The sequence below is a fragment of the Gracilinanus agilis genome, chromosome 5 (genome assembly GCF_016433145.1).
Source record: "Gracilinanus agilis isolate LMUSP501 chromosome 5, AgileGrace, whole genome shotgun sequence".
Classification (NCBI taxonomy): Eukaryota; Metazoa; Chordata; class Mammalia; order Didelphimorphia; family Didelphidae; genus Gracilinanus; species Gracilinanus agilis.
In genome coordinates, this window is record NC_058134.1 from 121516431 (window position 1) to 121534489 (window position 18059).

Below are 18059 nucleotides of genomic sequence, written 5' to 3' on the forward strand. Positions count from 1 at the left end.
TTATTTTTAGGAAAGGTCCTTCTATTCCTATACTTTTCAATGTTTTCAATAGGAATGGATGCTGTATTTTGTCAAAGGCTTTTTCAGCATCTATTGAGATAATCATGTGATTTTTGTTGGTTAGACTGTTGATATGGTCGATTATGTGGATGGTTTTCCTAATGTTGAACCAGCCTTGCATTCCTGGTATAAATCCCACCTGTTCATGGTGGATGATCCTCTTGATCACTTGCTGGAGTCCTTACGTCATTTTTAAAAGAACATTAAATTGGGACAGTTAGGTGACTCCGTGGATAGAAAGCCAGGCCTGGAGATATGGGAAGTCCTTCATTCTAATGTGGTCTCAAGACACTTCCTAGCTGTGTGACCTTGGGCAAGTCACTTGACCTCAATTACCTAGCCCTTACTCCTATTCTCCCTTAGAGCCAATACTTAATATCAGTTCTAGAAGGTATAGGTTTAATTTTTTTTTAAGATACATCAAATTTAACAGTAACAAAATTATTTTGTCACTCAAATTTTTTTTTCTGTTTTTTAAATTTTTTATTGATGCCATTTTTCCAATTTTGGAGAGGTGAGGGCATCTTTATTACTGTCTATTAGCCCCATGAAATAGAAGTTCTCCTTTGTAATATTTGGATTTAAATCTTTCTAAAATTTATTATAAATTTCCTTGTCTTCTTAATTTAATCTTTTCAACTTGTGGATATTTTTACAAATGCTCTTCACTTAATGTTATAATCTGAAGAAGTACAGAAACTTGCTATTCAGTTTTTCTGACTTCCATATTATCAAATATTACTTTACTTTTCCTTGTTCTACCCCTCAAATCCAGCTGCCTCATCCTAGAAAGTAGGAAAATAAGATGACTCAGAATTTTAATAATTATATGTTAAATAAGATTGAGTATAGTGCTAAGACATAAAGTGAATGACTTCGAATACAGAGTTTGGAGACAGCTATTGTACTCAGAGGCTTCATTTTCCCTTCCCTCAGTTCTTGATTTGAGTCTGTTTCAGAGTTTCTTCTAGATAAGTAGAAATGACTGAACTAAATTTGAACTTCTAAGAGCCCTTTTGGGATCTAGATAAATAAAAGTTCTTGTAAAAAATGAGAGGGGGGGTGGGATGGGGAGAGAAAGAGAGGGAGAGGGAAGAAAGATGAAAATGTAGAGGTTGGCTTCCAAAAATAAACAGTGTTTAATCTTTCCAAATTGCATTAGGGAACAATGTTGCAGGCCATTGAAAGATACATGAAGCAAGCCATTGTGGATAAAGTCCCAAGTGTGTCCAGTTCAGCATTGGTGTCTTCTTTGGTAAGTAGAGAAACAGCAAAATAAATATCTACTATTATAGTACAGTTTGTAGTTACTAAAACAAGGTGTCCTCCTGATTCTCTTTCTTGGACAATACTTATTTTTAATAACTACCCAAAAAAATCTGGGTTTTTTTGGTACTCTTGTACCAAAAAAGAATTAGACAATTACTATTCTGTCTGTAGGCCTCATGTTCTGGAGGTTCCTTTGAGTTAGGGAAATAAGAGAATCTGTAATAAAGCTGGAAAGGGAGGAAGATCATAGGAGGCTGACCTAATTTCACTCTCCTCCCTCTCGTAATGACCATTTAGTTTTTTTTCCTTCTCCCTCTCTGAATGCATCTTCTACCTTTTTATGATCCTCATACTGCCCTTATACAATCCCAAACCCCTTACCCCATTCGAGATCTGCAAAATAGGTTGTGCTCAAAAATTGCTCTACTTTTTCCCCACTTCAAACTGTTTTTCACTGGGAAAGTGTAGTTCACGTTATCAGTATAACTGACACTGAACTTATAAACCTAATACTTCTGGGTTTATTTTAAATTCATAAGAGAAGCTTGCTACTGAAATGTATCTCCACTTGCTGGAATGTTTGGGACTGGTAATTTTGAGCAAGAGGACTTTTTGCACTTTTGGCTTGGTAACTATTCTTGTCCTCTTGGCCCTCTTCCCAAACTAATTTACTAGAGAGAAGTAGAATACATGAAATCATCATATAGCCAAATGTCTCTTTCCAAAAAAATCACTTTTGCAACCATCTCTGTCCTCTGGAGTTCTATAAGAACAGAGTTTAGAAGAGGAGGACAGAAAGAAAGGTGTGCATTTATCTAGCAGGGCTGATGTAGATAGTCGCAAAGATGACACAAATCCTGAATCCTTCAACATAGATGATGTCCTGGAAGTTGATTACTTTGAAGATTGAACACCTAAAACCAATTCATAGACTGTCAATTTTTTTCTTTTCCAGAACAAGATTTCTAAATAAATTTCCAAGACATATAATCTTTCTCAAGGTCCATTGATCAATTGTGATTCTTTTTTAAATTATTGAGATTTTTTATATTGCTTCCATTTCCCAATATACCCCTCCTTCAAAAATAAAAACCTGAAAAATAAAAGCCATTCAGCAGAACTAACCAATTCATCAGCTCAGTCTGACTTTCAATCTGATGTTTCATACCCATAGTTCCCCTTTCCTTTCTCTTCTTTGAGCCAGCCTTGTCATTCTCATTACACAGTGTTTGGGGATTTTGTTCTTTATTTTTATATTATTGTTATCCTTATGTATATCCTATTCCTACTTCTACTTACTTTACTTGGCAACAATTCATATAAGTCTTCCCTAACTTCTCTGTGTTTTTCATAGTCATAAATTCTTTTGGTGCTTTTGAAACAAGTTGTTTAGACATTGCTAACGAGGATCGTCTACTTTGTGTACAGTTCTATGCTACTACCAAAAAGTTCTGCTATATGGATTTTGAGGTCTATGAAATCTTTCTATTTTTTATTTCATTGGTAATTCTTCTTTTCTGTATTTAGCACATGATGAAGATAAGCTATGATGTGGTGAAACGATGGATTAATGAAGCCCAAGAAGCTGCTTCAAGTGATAATATCATGGTGCAGGTATTAATCCTGGGAGGAATAGCACATTTAACATAGAATTTTTATTATTTCATTTGTTCCCAGTAAGATAAGACAACTAAAGGCATAATAACTTGGTATTTAAAAGTTCTAAAGCTCCTTTTTTTAGGGAACTCCTAAAGTAAACATTGCCATGACTTCTTACTTAATGTTATGATCTATGCTACACTGCCCTGAAATCTTTGTCATTTAAGCAGAGACTTAAATGATCTTCTTTCAGGGATGTCATAGAGAAACTCCCTGAATTTGGTGGGGAGAACAAATCAGATATACTCCTTAGGTTTTTTCTACCTCTAAGAGTCTGTGTTTCTGCATCAACTATTTTTTTCCCCCAAAGAATTTAGCATTAGTGTTGTAAGGGAGCAAAATTCAGACTTTTTAGACCTTGGTCATCACCATTATAGAGATTCTAAAGAAAACTACTTAATCCTGTGCTAATTTGAAATCAGCTTGAAAGATTGAACCCTCAGGAGACTGAGTCAGAATCCAGAAATTCAGCAGCAGGCAAAAGCTGGTCTTAGCCAACTTCTCCATAACCAAGCAGAACCTGCCCACTCCATCAAAAAAAATATAAGAGGAAATAGAATCTTGAAGGGAAATAATTATTCCCATCTTTAATTTTCTTTCATGTTGTTTCATGTTGCCATACTTCCATCTCAACTGAATTTTAATTAAAAAAAAAAAAAAGAAGTCTTATTTGAAAGTAATAGTATTGAGGGCAGCAAGGTGGCTCAGTGGATTGAGAGCCAGACCTAGAGATGGGAGGTCCTGGGTTCAAATATGATCTTAAGACACTTCCTAGATGTGTGACTCTGTGCAAGTCACTTAACTCCCATTGCCTAGCCCTTACTGCTCTTCTCTACCTTGGAACCAATACACAGTATTGATTCTAAGATAGAAAGTAAGAGTTAAAAAAAAAAGTAACTGTATTATACCTATCAGGAAATCATTAATCCAGATCCATGTGACCATATAAAAAGTATCACTGTATCTTGGTATGATTTTGTCATTGTTTTGTTCTGCTTCTGGCTACCTTTCTACATGTTACATTTTCTTCCTTATTATTTTTCCTAGTATCATGCCTTAGGGGTCCTGTACCATCTCAGGAAGAATGATCGCCTTGCTGTTTCCAAGATGTTGAATAAATTCACCAAATCTGGGCTGAAATCCCAATTTGCTTACTGCATGCTGATTCGAATTGCCAGTCGCTTGCTGAAGGAAACTGAAGAGAGGTAAATTACATCCTCTATCTAAACTAGAGCTTACTTCAACTTGTGAGTGCAATGCACATTTAGTTTTCTGTGTTGAGTATTCTTTCAGATATCTTTTCATTTTTAAGATGCTTTAATTAGCTCCATATTACTGGAAAATTTAGGGACAGCTAGATGTTACAGTGGATAGAGTGACAAGACTGGAGTCAGGAAGAATCATCTTCGTGAGTTCACATCTGACCTCAGAGACTAGCTAGCTGTGTGGCCCCGGGCAAGTCACTTAACTCTGTTGACCTCAGTTTACTCATCTATAAAATGAGCTGGAGAAGGAAATGGAAAACCACTCTAGTATTTTTGCCAGGAAAACCCTAAATGGGGTTATGAAGAGTCAGACACAACTGATTCAAAAAGAACAACTGGGAAAAAAACCCCTGAACTTCCAAGTAATATCCACATAATTTTGTCTGAATTTGAAAAACATAACAGAATCCTTTATAGATATTGATTAGTGGAGATTTATTCTTACAATACAAATAAAAGTCTTTCTCCAGTGCCTCCTCAGGCTCTGAGTTCTTTAAAGTTAGGTTAGTGGAGTCCTAGTTCTAGTAGAACCTTCCTAGTAGGAATAACTTCAGGAATTGGGCCAGTGGTATGTCTGTCATCTGATACTACCTAGCTAAGATCAAAGAGGTTCAACAACAGAGGACTGGCTCTTGAGCAATGAATTTTGGTAACAGCAACCCTTGAACCCTTTATGTTCACCTGTGGAGAAGAATTCAGACTCCACTGGTGAAGGGAGTCTCTATGCTGATGCAATCACCTGAAGTAATAAAGCCTAGCTACTGTCACTGAAGATCACAAAACACATTGACCACAGAATTCGAAAACTTTATAAGAACATAGATAAGATGTAACTCAGCTGCCTGCTCTTACAGACAAAAAAACTAGAGCACAGAAAGTTGAAGTGAAAAGCCCAGAGTTGTTCTGCTATTTACTGAAAGAAAAGGATTCCTGAAGACCTCAGGATTGCCAATTCTCTGTTTGCTGAGAAAATTAGGGTTTTATTTTATTCAGGTCCTGGCTAAGCTATAGAACTGGAATTCTTCTTGTTTTCTATTATTTCTTTTTCCTTAGTTTAAAAAAAAAAATAAAAAAGGAAGAACTGCTTTTATAGCAACAGTTTCCAGTTGGCTTTTAGAAAGTGTCACGATAAAATGCCTTAGTTGGGATGTTTGTTATCCTTAAAGTAGTATTCCTTACTCATTTCAAGAACTCATTACAGTATAGAGTTAGTGATGAATTATAAACCATAGTATAAGAATGAAGAGATTCCATAGTAAAACTATGACAGAATTAGTACCATAGTGAGTAGTAGGTTTTATCAATCAGAATGTTGAAGGAGGATTTAAAAGCCAAAGATTTTCTGACTTTGTTGCTGATATCCCATTTATTATAACATAAAATAGCATGAAGAGAGAGACATGATGAAATCATGTCCACAAAGTGAATGAGCCTTGACACTAGATGGGCAGGATGACAAAAAAGTATTTGGGTTATTATTTTTTTTATAAAAGTGTTGTTTTCTTAATAAATTAGAGACATAATTCTTTAAACAAGGGCTGCCTGTTATTTGATGGTAGAGGCAGTGTAGTTAAGAATCTTTGTTAAATCCACCTGCTTTAATTACTGGTCCACTTTCCTTCCAGCCATGAAAGTCCACTGTTTGATTTCATTGAAAGCTGCTTACGAAACAAACATGAAATGGTTATCTATGAAGCTGCATCAGCAATTATCCATCTCCCCAATTGTACTGCAAGGGAGCTGGCACCAGCTGTTTCAGGTTTGTTGAGAATTTGGAGAGCATTATAACTCAGAAGCTGCTGGATTTTTCTGTCCATTGCCATGTTAGCTGTGCAATGTAGGTTCATAGCATCTTCATCCCTTAGATACTTGTGTAGCCTTCAGGGTCAAAGTTTACTCTCTGTAGTGAACCTTATTTCTTTTTTTTTTTTTAATTTCTTTTTCTTATTTCTTTTTCTATTTGACATTTCTCTCACATGTAGACTTTTCAAAAGATGTAGTTAGAGAGCAACTAAGAGACATCTAATACCACCACACCTTTGTGTGCCTTCTCATCTCAAAATATTTTTACCTCTTCAGTTTTAAAAAAGAGTGTGTTGGAATAAATTGAATCGCCTGTTGCTTTGTAGTTTTCTTGGCTTAAAGAGAGCATCTTAGCATTTTGCATTCTATACTAAGATATGGTTTGGAGTTGAGCTCAGGTTTTCCCCTAGATACATTCTGAATGAACTTGTTTTTATACTTGTTTTCAGCTGTCACTATTAAGATTAGCAAACTCATATTTACAATGCTTTGTTTTTAGTTCTCCAGCTCTTTTGCAGTTCTCCTAAGCCAGCCTTGAGATATGCAGCTGTGAGGACCTTGAACAAGGTAGTTTTCTTTTTTCTTTCTTTTTTTAAAATTTAGCGGCTCATTCCATTGTTTAATCTTTGAAATAAAGAGCATAAAGAACTTGATATGCATGTTATCTGTTTGCCAGAAGAGTCTGGTGAATAAGACTTTTGGACTCAGGTTCACTATTGCTTGTAGTTTAATCTTTGACCTTGCATGAATCTTTTGGTCTCTAGTTTACCATCTGTTAAATGGGATAATGAGATTTGTCCCAAACCTACCTAAGATAGGTATTCTGTTGGAGGTTGTACTTGTATTATGGATATACTATGCATAACAGATTTTGTCCTTCCCAATAGACAAAAAGTAGGATACAGACAAATGAAGAAAGGGAAGGAAAATCTTATTTTAAAAGAGCCATAATGTAGATGAAATAAGACTGACTATAGATTATCTTGTCTCAGATTAAATAATTCAATTCAATAAATATTTATGAAGGGTCTGCCATGTGCCAGGCACTGTGCTAAGCTTTGAGGAGAAGATGGTATTTTAGCTGATTTTAGAACAAAGTCAGAGAAATTAAGAGGTGAAGATAAGGATAATGTTCCAGGCATAGAGAAGAACCAGTGCAAAGGCTTGACAACAGGAATTTTATGTTGTATACTAGGAGCAGCACAGAGGCTTTTGTCAGCTAGATTGGGGTGGAAGAGTGAGGACAGAGAAAGGGGAAGAGAGGGAGTAAAGTGTAAGAAGAATGGAAATGTAGGTCAGGGACCAAGTTGTAAAGAGCTTTAAATATGAAACAAAGAACTTTGTTGTTTTGATATTGAAATGAGAAACCATTGAGTATAGGGAAAGTGACATGGTCAGATCTAGGCTTTGCTTTCAGAAAATCATTTTGGGAACTGTGTGGATGGATCTGAATTCAGAGGGACTCAAGAAGGCCATTTCACTAGTCCAGGGGAGAGGTAAAGAGGCCCTGAACTAGAGTGGTGGGTACATAAGTAGAGTAGAAGAGATGTGATAATAGAAATGTCAAGGTTTTTTAGAGGGTTCAATGTGTAATTTATGAAAGTGTGTCATCTGGGATGACCCCAAGGTTGTGAATCTGTGTGCCTGGGAAGGATGGTGATGCCCTCAAGAAGTTTACTTCTTGGAACAAAAAGAAGTTTACTTAGCCATAACAGGGAATGAAGATTCAATGAGGATACAGACTTGATTCTTAGAATTGCAGCTTCCCTACCACCATGTTGCCCCTGATGGTCCACTAGTCAGAAGCCTGAGGAAGAAGCTAGAGCTCCTCATGCCTTGATCCTTATGTACTCAGCTGATGAGGAAGCTACATCAAGAGCCCAGTCCTTTAGTCCTCTGACCCAATTAAATCTGGAGGATCATTTCAATACCTTGTAAGGAAAAAGATAAGGAGATAGACACTCCTTCTACCACAACTAATATACTTCAGAAATTATGCTAGATACAGAGAAGTACAAAGTGGGAAACTTCATTCAGAAAGGCTTGCGATCTAGTTGGCAAGACATAATGAATGTGAATAGTTAAGTAGCAATAAAAGATTTGAGTAGTTCAGGACTACAGCAGATGTCACAAGTCAGTATAGTGACCAAATGAATTTTATGGATAATACCTGAACAGTCTGCATAAAGGTGCTCTAGGGTTTCACAATAAAGTTAATACATTATATAACAAAACCTAGCAGAGTTTTCCCCTATAACTCATTCAGAAAAAGTAGAAAGGGGCAAGGCTGGCCACTTGGAAAATAGTTGCTATGAAAGACCTAGTGTAGTTTGTTTCCTGTTGCTCTTTGCAAGTTTAAACAAAAGTCTTACCTTTTCTTTTGAAATTTTTTTCTTTCTTTAAAGAAAACTTGTTTTGCCTGATCTTTTTTTTTTCTTTTCTTGCCCTTGGCCTAGGTGGCCATGAAACACCCTTCTGCAGTGACAGCCTGCAACCTGGATTTAGAAAATTTGATCACAGACTCGAACCGCAGTATTGCCACCCTGGCCATTACCACACTCCTAAAAACAGGAAGTGAGAGTAGTGTAGACAGACTCATGAAGCAGATTTCATCTTTTGTGTCTGAGATCTCCGACGAGTTCAAGGTAATACATGTCCTATTTGCTTTAGGTTTTCCAGTTCCTGCTCCTATGTCCACTATGTTTTTAATTATGGTTATCAGTTTATTATGTTGTCACTGATAACATATTTAGTGTTATTTTTAAAAGATATATTTAACAAAAATGATTCTTGTGTCTTCAAGAGACTTTATTTTAGTTGGAATCTACAAGATTTTTAGTGGACTTAACTATTGGAAACATATTTCTTTCTTACTGAATCTTTTTTTTTTTCATATAAAATGCAGCAGATTAAATTTAATTAGGTTGAAGTTAGATCTAGGTTTTTAGAGCTAGAAGGGACTCTTAGGGAATTCATTTTGGTTTTGAAATTGGAATTTCTCCTCACCCATAATAAAAACTTGTGGTTTGCTATAAATTTTTTATAACTAAGATTCAGATATAATTCACAATTAAGATGGGGAGTTTTTGCTTCTGATTTGTTTTAGAATTCACTAAATTCAGATATATGTCATACTTTTGCTTTTTTTCTTTATTAAAGTTAATGATTCCTTTAAAATTTTAGGAAAAATCTGTTTATTCCTTAGTATAACTTTTATTTATCTTTTAAAATGTCTTCTCCAAAATAAATAAATATATGTCTTTTTATTTTGACGTGTTAACAGAAAGAATAAAATGAGTTTGTTGTTTTTACAGTCAGGGAAGCATGATTTCTTTACCCATTCTTATTTGAAAGTTTTATGATCTTCTGAATAAGTCTGAATAACTTAAAAGACCAACCTTGTAAATTCCATGATTGGCATATAACTGGTTTGGGGGGTGTTATTTGCTTAAATTTTTAAATTTAATTTTTTCCCAATTATGTGTGAAAACAATTAAAAAAATTTTTTTTTTTAATTTGAGCCCCGAATTCTCTTTCTCCTCCTCCTTCCTCTCTCTGAGATGGTAAGTGATCTGATATAGGTTTTATATGTGCAGTCATGTAAAATAATAACTAGAGCTTTTAAGCTATTAAGGAACTAATCTAACATATCTTATAGGGCTTTCTTAGTATAGGAAAACAAAGGCACCATTCCAGTTTGTTGTCAGAAGAAGGAAGTGTGTAATGGCTCAGGTTATGAAAACTGTCTTTGCAACCTTGTGTTCTTTGCTCCTGGCAGGTGGTAGTGGTCCAAGCTATCAGCGCTCTCTGCCAGAAGTACCCTCGGAAGCACAGTGTCATGATGACTTTTCTCTCCAATATGCTACGAGATGATGTAGGTGAATTACTTCTTTGTTAAGAAGTTAAAAACAACTGCCTTCTGTTCATTCTCATTGAACACTGTGATATTTCAGACAGAAAGAGGATGCTCCTCCCTCTAGCCTTTTTTTTGTCAAATTACTCTGCCTAGTTCTGATTACTTCTTACAATGATCCAACTTACCATTAGAGAGATACATATTTAGATCTTTTCTAAAGGGAAGAGAAAATGAGAATGGTCTATTGTAAGCATGAACCTTAAGGTACAAGTAACTCCCCAGGGACTAAGTTCAGCGTGTCTAACTGTTTTACTTTCTCATTTGCCAGGGAGGCTTTGAGTATAAGCGAGCCATTGTAGACTGCATAATCAGTATTGTGGAAGAGAATCCTGAGAGTAAAGAGTCAGGTCTGGCTCACCTCTGCGAGTTCATTGAAGATTGTGAACACACTGTGTTGGCCACCAAGATCCTCCACTTATTGGGGAAAGAAGGGCCCCGGACACCAGTCCCCTCCAAATACATTCGTTTCATTTTCAATAGAGTAGTCCTGGAGAATGAGGCTGTCCGGGCTGGTAAGTCATTGGAAAACTGACCTCAGTTTGTTGCTACTTTCTTCCTTTTTCTTTTTCTCTTTCTTTTTCCTTTTCTTTTAAACCTTATCTTCCATCTTGGAGTCAATACTGTATATTGGCTCCAAGGCAGAAGAATGGTAAGGGCTAGGGGGTTAAGTGACTTATCCAGGGTCACACAGCTGAGAAGTGTCTGAGGTCAGATTTGAACCCAGGATCTCCCATCTCTAGGTCTGGCTCTCAATCCATTGAGCTACCCAGCTGCCCCCAGTTTGTTGCTACTTTCATTCTTTTGATTTATGCTTGACCCCTGCCCTCAAAGTGGTTGGTAGAGAAGTAATTGTGAAATGAAGGGGTCATGGGGTGTTAGGTAGTACATTGGATAGTGCCAGGCCTAGATTCAGAAGGACCTGGGTTCAGATTTGGCCTCAGACACTTCTATTTTGTGACCCTGAGTGAGTCACTTTAACCCTAATTGCTTAGCCCTTATTGCTCTTTCTGTCTAAGAATTGATACTAAGACTAAAGTAAGGTATTAAAAAAGAAAGAAGAAATGAAAGGGGCAAGCATGTCCATATATGAGGGGTTCTGAGGCATAAGTTAGAACCTGGATGTGTAATTCATTACCTCTCCAGCTTCCATTCTTGTTTCTACCCAACTTTTACAGAGTACCTTTGGCTCCCAGTAAGTAGGAATTTATTTTTCAGAATCCTAAGCCTTTTCCTCCAAGAGGATTTCTAAAAGTTTTGTTTGGTAATTTTTTTACTCAGAAAGCATAAAGTGAAATTTGCATATTATACACATGAGTTACAGTCACCAGTATCACCCAAAGTTTAAGAGAATGTATTTGGGACTTTCATATATATTGAAAAGTTTAACATCAAGTACACTTAGATGTCCACATAAAGAATTAACTACCTCAGGTAGTCAAAAGAACATCATGTGAGCTATTCTCAGATACTGAGATGAGAACTTTGTCATTATTTTGAGAAACGTGCATAGTTGTAAGACACAGATTCTAGACTTTTTTTCCCACCCCCAGGATTGGTGGTTTTAGCATAGGATTTAAGATTCTCATTAGAATATACTAGAAGAGAGGAGGGAAAAGCCAGCAGAAGTTGATGTTTATAATGTCTATATTTCCTTTTTGCATAGAAGACTTCCCTTGCCTTATAGAATCATTGAGAAAAAATGGTTTATAAACCTTAAAGTGCCATAAAATCATTCTAGCGTCTTGGCCTTCCTGAATTCCCTCAACGCTTTGTAATGTAGTAAAGAAATAAGATAAAGAATTCCTTAGCAAAGCAGACAAGTTTCTGTATTAGAATGATTCAGGGTAAAAAGGAGGGAAGGCTCACAGCTAGGTAGCACAGTATATAAGAGTATATATAAGAGCACTAGGCCTGTAGTCAGGAGGACCTGGGTTCAAATTTGTCTTTTAAATACTTCTTAGCTGTGACCCTGGACAAGTCACTTAGCCCTAATTGCCTAGCTCTTGATGCTCCTCTGTCATAGAATTGATACTAATGGTTTAAAAAGAAAGAAACAGGAAATCTGAGCCACTGAACAGAAGAAGAAAGCTGTCCTTTTTTTCTGCAACACTTTTTAACTCTGAAAACTAATGATTATTTTTTGTTTTGTTTTTCTCTAGCTGCTGTCAGTGCTTTGGCCAAATTTGGAGCTCAGAATGAAAACCTTCTCCCAAGCATCCTTGTACTTCTACAGAGGTAAGCAGGTAAATTGTGGTCCTTCTGTAGGAAGAATTTCTGTTGCTGAATGGTGGAATATGGAATGTGAATCCTTAATAGGGCTGATATGTTGTCAGCAGCAGGAACATTCCTTTCTCTTACCTACAGCCCACAAATGTTTAAACAATAGGCAGTTCAGTAATGAATGGATATGTAATTTCATCAGGATTCCTTCCCTAAGCTAGATAACCAAACATTTGGGTCCCTTCTTGAGGCCATTCCAACTTGGTAGGACCTACAGAACTTATGCTCTGTTGATATCACCTTAAGAACCCAGTTTCACCTCCACAGCACATAAGTATTGAATTCTACTCCCATCATCTACAAATAGTAAATAGAGGGAAAATTAACTTAGAATATACACAGTAATTGAATGAAGCTACCCTACTGGTTCTCTTATGTGACTTTAGGAAAGTGATTTAAACTTATATTCCTTAGTCTATATAATAAGACTTACTTTCTGAAGGGGGAAGGCCCAAAGAGAATTCATTTTTTTTTTAAAGTTTTTTTTTTTTAAACCCTTAACTTCTGTGTATTAGTTCCTTGGTGGAAGAGTGGTAAGGGTAGGCAATGGGGGTCAAGTGACTTGCCCAGGGTCACACAGCTGGGAGTGTCTGAGGCCAGATTGAGAATTCATTTATTTAAGTAGATTTTTGAAACATACTTCTGGGCACCATTAATTAACTATAGCTATAGAAGATTTTAAAAATGTAGCTAGTGCAGCAAAATACTTTCTGAGCTTTGTATTTACCTTACCAACTCATTCTTTCATTTGAAGCAAGTGAGTTTATCAGGCATTTGATTAATTCAACTGTGAAGGCTAGTTTGAAACAAAAAAGATTTTGAAAAACCGTGTGAACATTTCTTCAAGTATAGACTTTTTTCTGCATTCATCCTCATAGCATTCCAGCTAATTATTGTGGGACACATCCATGACTTTTCACTGCTTCATACATGATCACATTAGTGGATCAGTGGCAGTGAGGACACTCTATACAAGTATTTAGTGCTCTCTCCAATCATCCTTGTGCCTTATGCATAGGGGCAGCCAATGACAGTTTTCTTCCACTTTATAATGTAATTCAGAGTAGTTTTTAGGTTCTATGGTAACTTTGAGATTTACTGTTTGCAATCACTGAGCTTTTTATATAGATAAAAACAAATGGTCTGAATATTATAAATTGGATGGTTTAAGAAAGTGGTTGGAGGCTCCTGGGGCACTGTGACATGGTTACTCTGTTTCCCCTGGGCAGGTGTATGATGGATACTGATGACGAGGTGCGGGACCGAGCCACCTTCTATCTGAATGTGTTGCAGCAGAAGCAGATGGCACTGAATGCTGCATACATCTTCAATGGTCAGTGAGGGGCCAGAACATGGCCAGATACATGTCTCTGTGTCCCAGATGATATCTTGGAGGCATAAAGTCTCATGGCAATCCAATAAGAATCTAAATGTAATGCTTCTTGGGATTCCAGAAAGCTGAATTCTTCACAAGAAGCATTTAATGTGCTTCTTTTATTATATAGGTTTCCAAAGGTCACTATCTTATTAATTGCATTTTGTAATATGGGGTCTGATAGCGCTTGGGAATCTGGTCTTTAAAGTATGACCATTTAGCCTTCTTCCTTGGAATAAATCAGACCCTGGAATGGTCCTACAAATCTTCATCACCTTCTCACTGTTCTCCCCGAGCCCCTTTCATCACTTCAGCTTAAAATCCTTGTACCTTCTTTTCTTCTTGCTCACATTTGTCCAGTCAACTGGACTTTCTTACCCTAGAAAGATTTCCCTCTGTAAAAACTCTTATGTTCTGCTTGCAAGTTTGAGGTTGCTCGGATATTTCATAGAACCATTTTTATTTTTCTCATCATCAAGATTACAAAATCTCTGATAACAATCTCAACCCTGAAGGCCACTTCAGGTGACTGCCACAGCTCTGGGACTGGCCCAGATTCTGAGACCGCCTGTGCTGAGCTGAGCTACTCTCTTTTATAGGTCTCATGGTCTCAATACCAGGAATGGAAAAAGCCTTGCACCAGTACACATTGGCGCCCTCAGAGAAGCCCTTTGACCTGAAGTCCGTCCCTCTTGCCACAGCCCCTGTCTTTGAACAGAAAGCAGGTAATGTTGGCAGCTGCCTTGTTGCCTGTTTGCTGGGTGAGACGGTGTCAGCTCTGTGGTGGTTCTGTAAGTAGCACAATGTCCCAAACACCAGATGCGCTTGTTTCCTCTTGTCATTCCACATTCCTCATTCTTGGAGATCTAGGTTGGTAGATACAGTTTTTTGTCTTGGCTTGGTTACATCTCCTAGTCTGCCACACAAGGCAAGAATGTGAAATGTAACCCAGGAAAATAAAAGATAGCCACCAATAGTCTGAAGCAGGAAGAAGGTTGCTGTTTTGCCATCCTATATTTTTCTGTTTTAAGTTTTGCCACAAGAGGCTCACTCATATTACAGGGGAAAGTGAGAGAATCTGAATAGAATCTCAGTGAATATCCAACTTGAAAATTCACATGAAAAAAAGCAAAAGTATTTGAGCAGAGAAGCAGTCCTGGATTTAGTTTCTACCTTGACCCCAGTTTACCTGGTGATGGGCACAGCACTTTCCCTCCTCACTGCCAGGTTCTTGGTAGCAGCCTCTTAGCTTGGGCAAGATGGATTCTAACAGGACCTCCCACTTCTACCCTTCTCTCTCTCTAGTCCATCCTTCATGTCACTATGAAACCTGCTCTCTTTTTTGGTGTAAATGTGGCAATATCGTACCTCTACTCAAAATTCTTCAGGGTTTCCTTTAGGCATCAGTTTTATTTGGCAGGCTTCTTCCTGACATCTAAAGCCCTCCACAATCTGGCACTATCTTTGCAGTCTTAAATATTATCCCTTGTCACATACCCTATGCTGTAAGCCCCCCCCCACCCCCCCCCCAAATACCCTGTACTTTTAACTACCACTCTACCTTTGCCTTCATATACCTTTTTTTTTTTTTTTTAATTAAACCTTTATCTTCTTAGAACCAATACTGAGTACTGGTTCCAAGGCAGAAGAGCGTTAAGTATTTAGCAATGGGGATTAAGTGTGTTGCTCAGGATCACACAGCTGGGAAGTGTCTGAGGCCATATTTGAACCCAGGGTCTGGCTCTCTATCCACTGAGCCACCTACCTTCCCTCTCTATACCCTATTCTTGAAATTGTAAAAGGGAATTCTTGGTTCTCTTTGAGTTCACATTTGTGAAAAGGGAATCCTTTGTTTTCTCTGCTTAGTTAACACTTTTGTTGGCAGTAACTTTAAATCAACACAAGCTTGAACTAGGTGGGAGAAGCTTGAAAACCACTTAGTAAGTTCACACCTTACTTGATGCTAGGTGAGAACAAGCCAGAAATTTAAGAGTTCACACACTCAGAAAAGTTTGATTCCAAAGGTGAGAACTCAGACAACTTGGAAGCTGTGAATTGGCCTTTGTGAAAAGGGGTAGGGACAGGAAACCACCATAAAAGCCATGAAAATCCCTGAGGAGGGAGGCTGGTGAATCTGGTGAAGGAGGCTAGTAGAGAGTAAACTCCAAGAAGAAGGTCAGCTCAGAGAAGAAAGTAGGCCTCAGGAGTCACCTGCAGCTCCAGTCATTGTCTTGGGTGAGTGGATAGCTGGTTTTCCTTCCTGTCTTCTGGAGATAGTTTAATTTTGATGGAAGTCCTGGCTGAGCCAAGCACTGGAACAATATTTAGTTAGATAAATTAATGTCTTTTTCTATCCTTTTGTATTTCTCTTTCACCTCTTTTATAAATAAAAAATTTATAATTTTCATATATGTAACCAAACCATTAATGTTAACACTTACAAAATCCTACCTTCCTCTATTTACCTGTTGAATTCTGAAATAGAGTTTAAAACTCATTTTAAATACCACCTCCTGGGGGCAGCTGGGTAGCTCAGTGGATTGAGAGTCAGGCCTAGAGACAGGAGGTCCTAGGTTCAAATCCGACCTCAGACACTTCCCAGCTGTGTGACCCTGGGCAAGTCCCTTAACCCCCATTGCTGCCCACCCTTACCACTCTTCCACCAAGGAGTCAATGCACAGAAGTTAAGGGTTTAAAATAAATAAACATTTACCAAAAAATTAAATAAATGCCAGCTCCCCCCATAAAGCTGTCTCTGATCTCTTCTTCATCTACCATCTCTGAGTTAGTTATATCTTTTTTCCCTTGGCCCTCACTCAGTACTTGGTTTAGAACATCTCTAAAGCACTTAGATTATTGTTTTGTGTTCTTGTTAGATCTGGTTGTAGATATATCTTGACTATTTTCTCTTGTCATATTTCAGTGTTTTCATGCCCTGTTTGCATTGGCACTGGGCTTGCTATTTGATTCTCTTTTCATTTTTTCCCCAAATGCAAAAGCCATGACTTATCCAAACTTTGTTTCCTTCCACTGCTTTAGCACAACATACTTTGCTACCAGTGACCATTAGGCGCTTAGTAGATGTTAGTTTATTTGGTAGGAAGATTTCTTTAATAGATTCCAAGGATTTCTTTTATCTTTGTAGAAATCACGCTTGTGACCAGCAAGCCAGAGAAGTTGGCTCCTTCCAGACAAGACATATTTCAAGGTATGAGGCAAAAGGTCTGACAAATAGAAGTGATAGAAATAATGGGTTTGGGATCTGAGGCACGTCAAATACCATGAATTCCTATTGTCTGTATCATAAACTACATTGCCTCCTGAAGGAAATCATTTTATGCCTGAATGGGGGAGCTACAAATTTCTGTTTAATAAGTAATCATGTAAAAAAAAATGTATTAAGGACCTACTAGGTGCTAGGCTAAAATGCTAAAAGTTGTAATTTTCCAGAGGAAGCATTATTCTTATTGCTTGGTGGTTTCTCTGAAGAATGTTACCAAACCTGAGGAGTGTTACTTGGACATTGGATTTTGTCTGCTGAGGGAAGAATTAAATTTTTAACAGCTGGTTTCTGTATTCAAGGGAGAGATGCTGATGCTTCTGATGAGGGAATTTATCTTGTTAGAATTTATTGATGTCAAAACATAGGATAAAGAGTAAGATGTGCATCTCTCTCAAAAGGGCAGATTGAGCCTCAGTAGGCAGCCCATGATCTCTCCCTGTGGGTATATTTCTTTATACTCAAGATTCAACAAGCAACTCGGGCACCTTTTTATCAATGTGCTAATTAATTAGACTAAGAGAAGCCCTGACCCTTTTGAAGGTGACCATTAGAGGGAAGCCTGAAGAGTGGACACATCTGGTCTGGTAGTTTCTCCAGTGCTTAGTGATTAAGACCTTGGAGGTTTGCTAGTTGTACTGGATATTTCTGTGTACATGCCTCTCCCCTGCTTTGGGAATCCCCTCAGAACTGATAGACTCAGCTGCTGTTCTGATTGCACGTATGCATAGTACAGGGGCCAAGCTCCTTAAAGTATGACTCAGGGAGCACAGAGATCAACTTTGATTGGCCGCCTATCAGAAGGACTCAGGTAACTGGTTATAGCATTTCTGATATCAAGAACGATCTCATCTTCAACTCTTTCTGTGTCCCCATATCTTACTTTCTTACCCCTCTTTTTTTTCTTGTTCCTGGACAGAACAATTGGCTGCCATTCCTGAATTTAAGAACATAGGGCCTTTATTCAAGTCATCTGAGCCTGTGCAACTCACAGAAGCAGAGACAGAATATTTTGTCCGCTGTGTCAAGCACATGTTCAATAATCATATTGTATTCCAGGTAAGAAAAGTGCTATCCCTGATTGTTGTAGGGATCAGAGCTAAATGAACAAACTTGGAAGCAGATGACAGTTCTCTGCTGATATGAGAGGCT

The 18059-nt window shown here is 37.6% G+C and overlaps 1 protein-coding gene across 1 annotated transcript in view; it reads left to right on the forward strand.

Moving 5' to 3' along the window:
• COPG2 (COPI coat complex subunit gamma 2) overlaps positions 1–18059 on the forward strand; it is a 46014-nt gene that overhangs the window by 22367 nt on the left and 5588 nt on the right. The window contains exons 7-19 of the mRNA XM_044679925.1: positions 1223–1315; positions 2857–2943; positions 4036–4193; positions 5879–6012; positions 6556–6623; positions 8513–8701; positions 9835–9930; positions 10241–10484; positions 12132–12207; positions 13482–13585; positions 14227–14352; positions 16773–16835; positions 17827–17966. Of these exons, the coding sequence (XP_044535860.1) occupies positions 1223–1315; positions 2857–2943; positions 4036–4193; positions 5879–6012; positions 6556–6623; positions 8513–8701; positions 9835–9930; positions 10241–10484; positions 12132–12207; positions 13482–13585; positions 14227–14352; positions 16773–16835; positions 17827–17966 (1578 nt within the window). The remainder of the gene's footprint in view (positions 1–1222; positions 1316–2856; positions 2944–4035; positions 4194–5878; positions 6013–6555; positions 6624–8512; positions 8702–9834; positions 9931–10240; positions 10485–12131; positions 12208–13481; positions 13586–14226; positions 14353–16772; positions 16836–17826; positions 17967–18059) is intronic.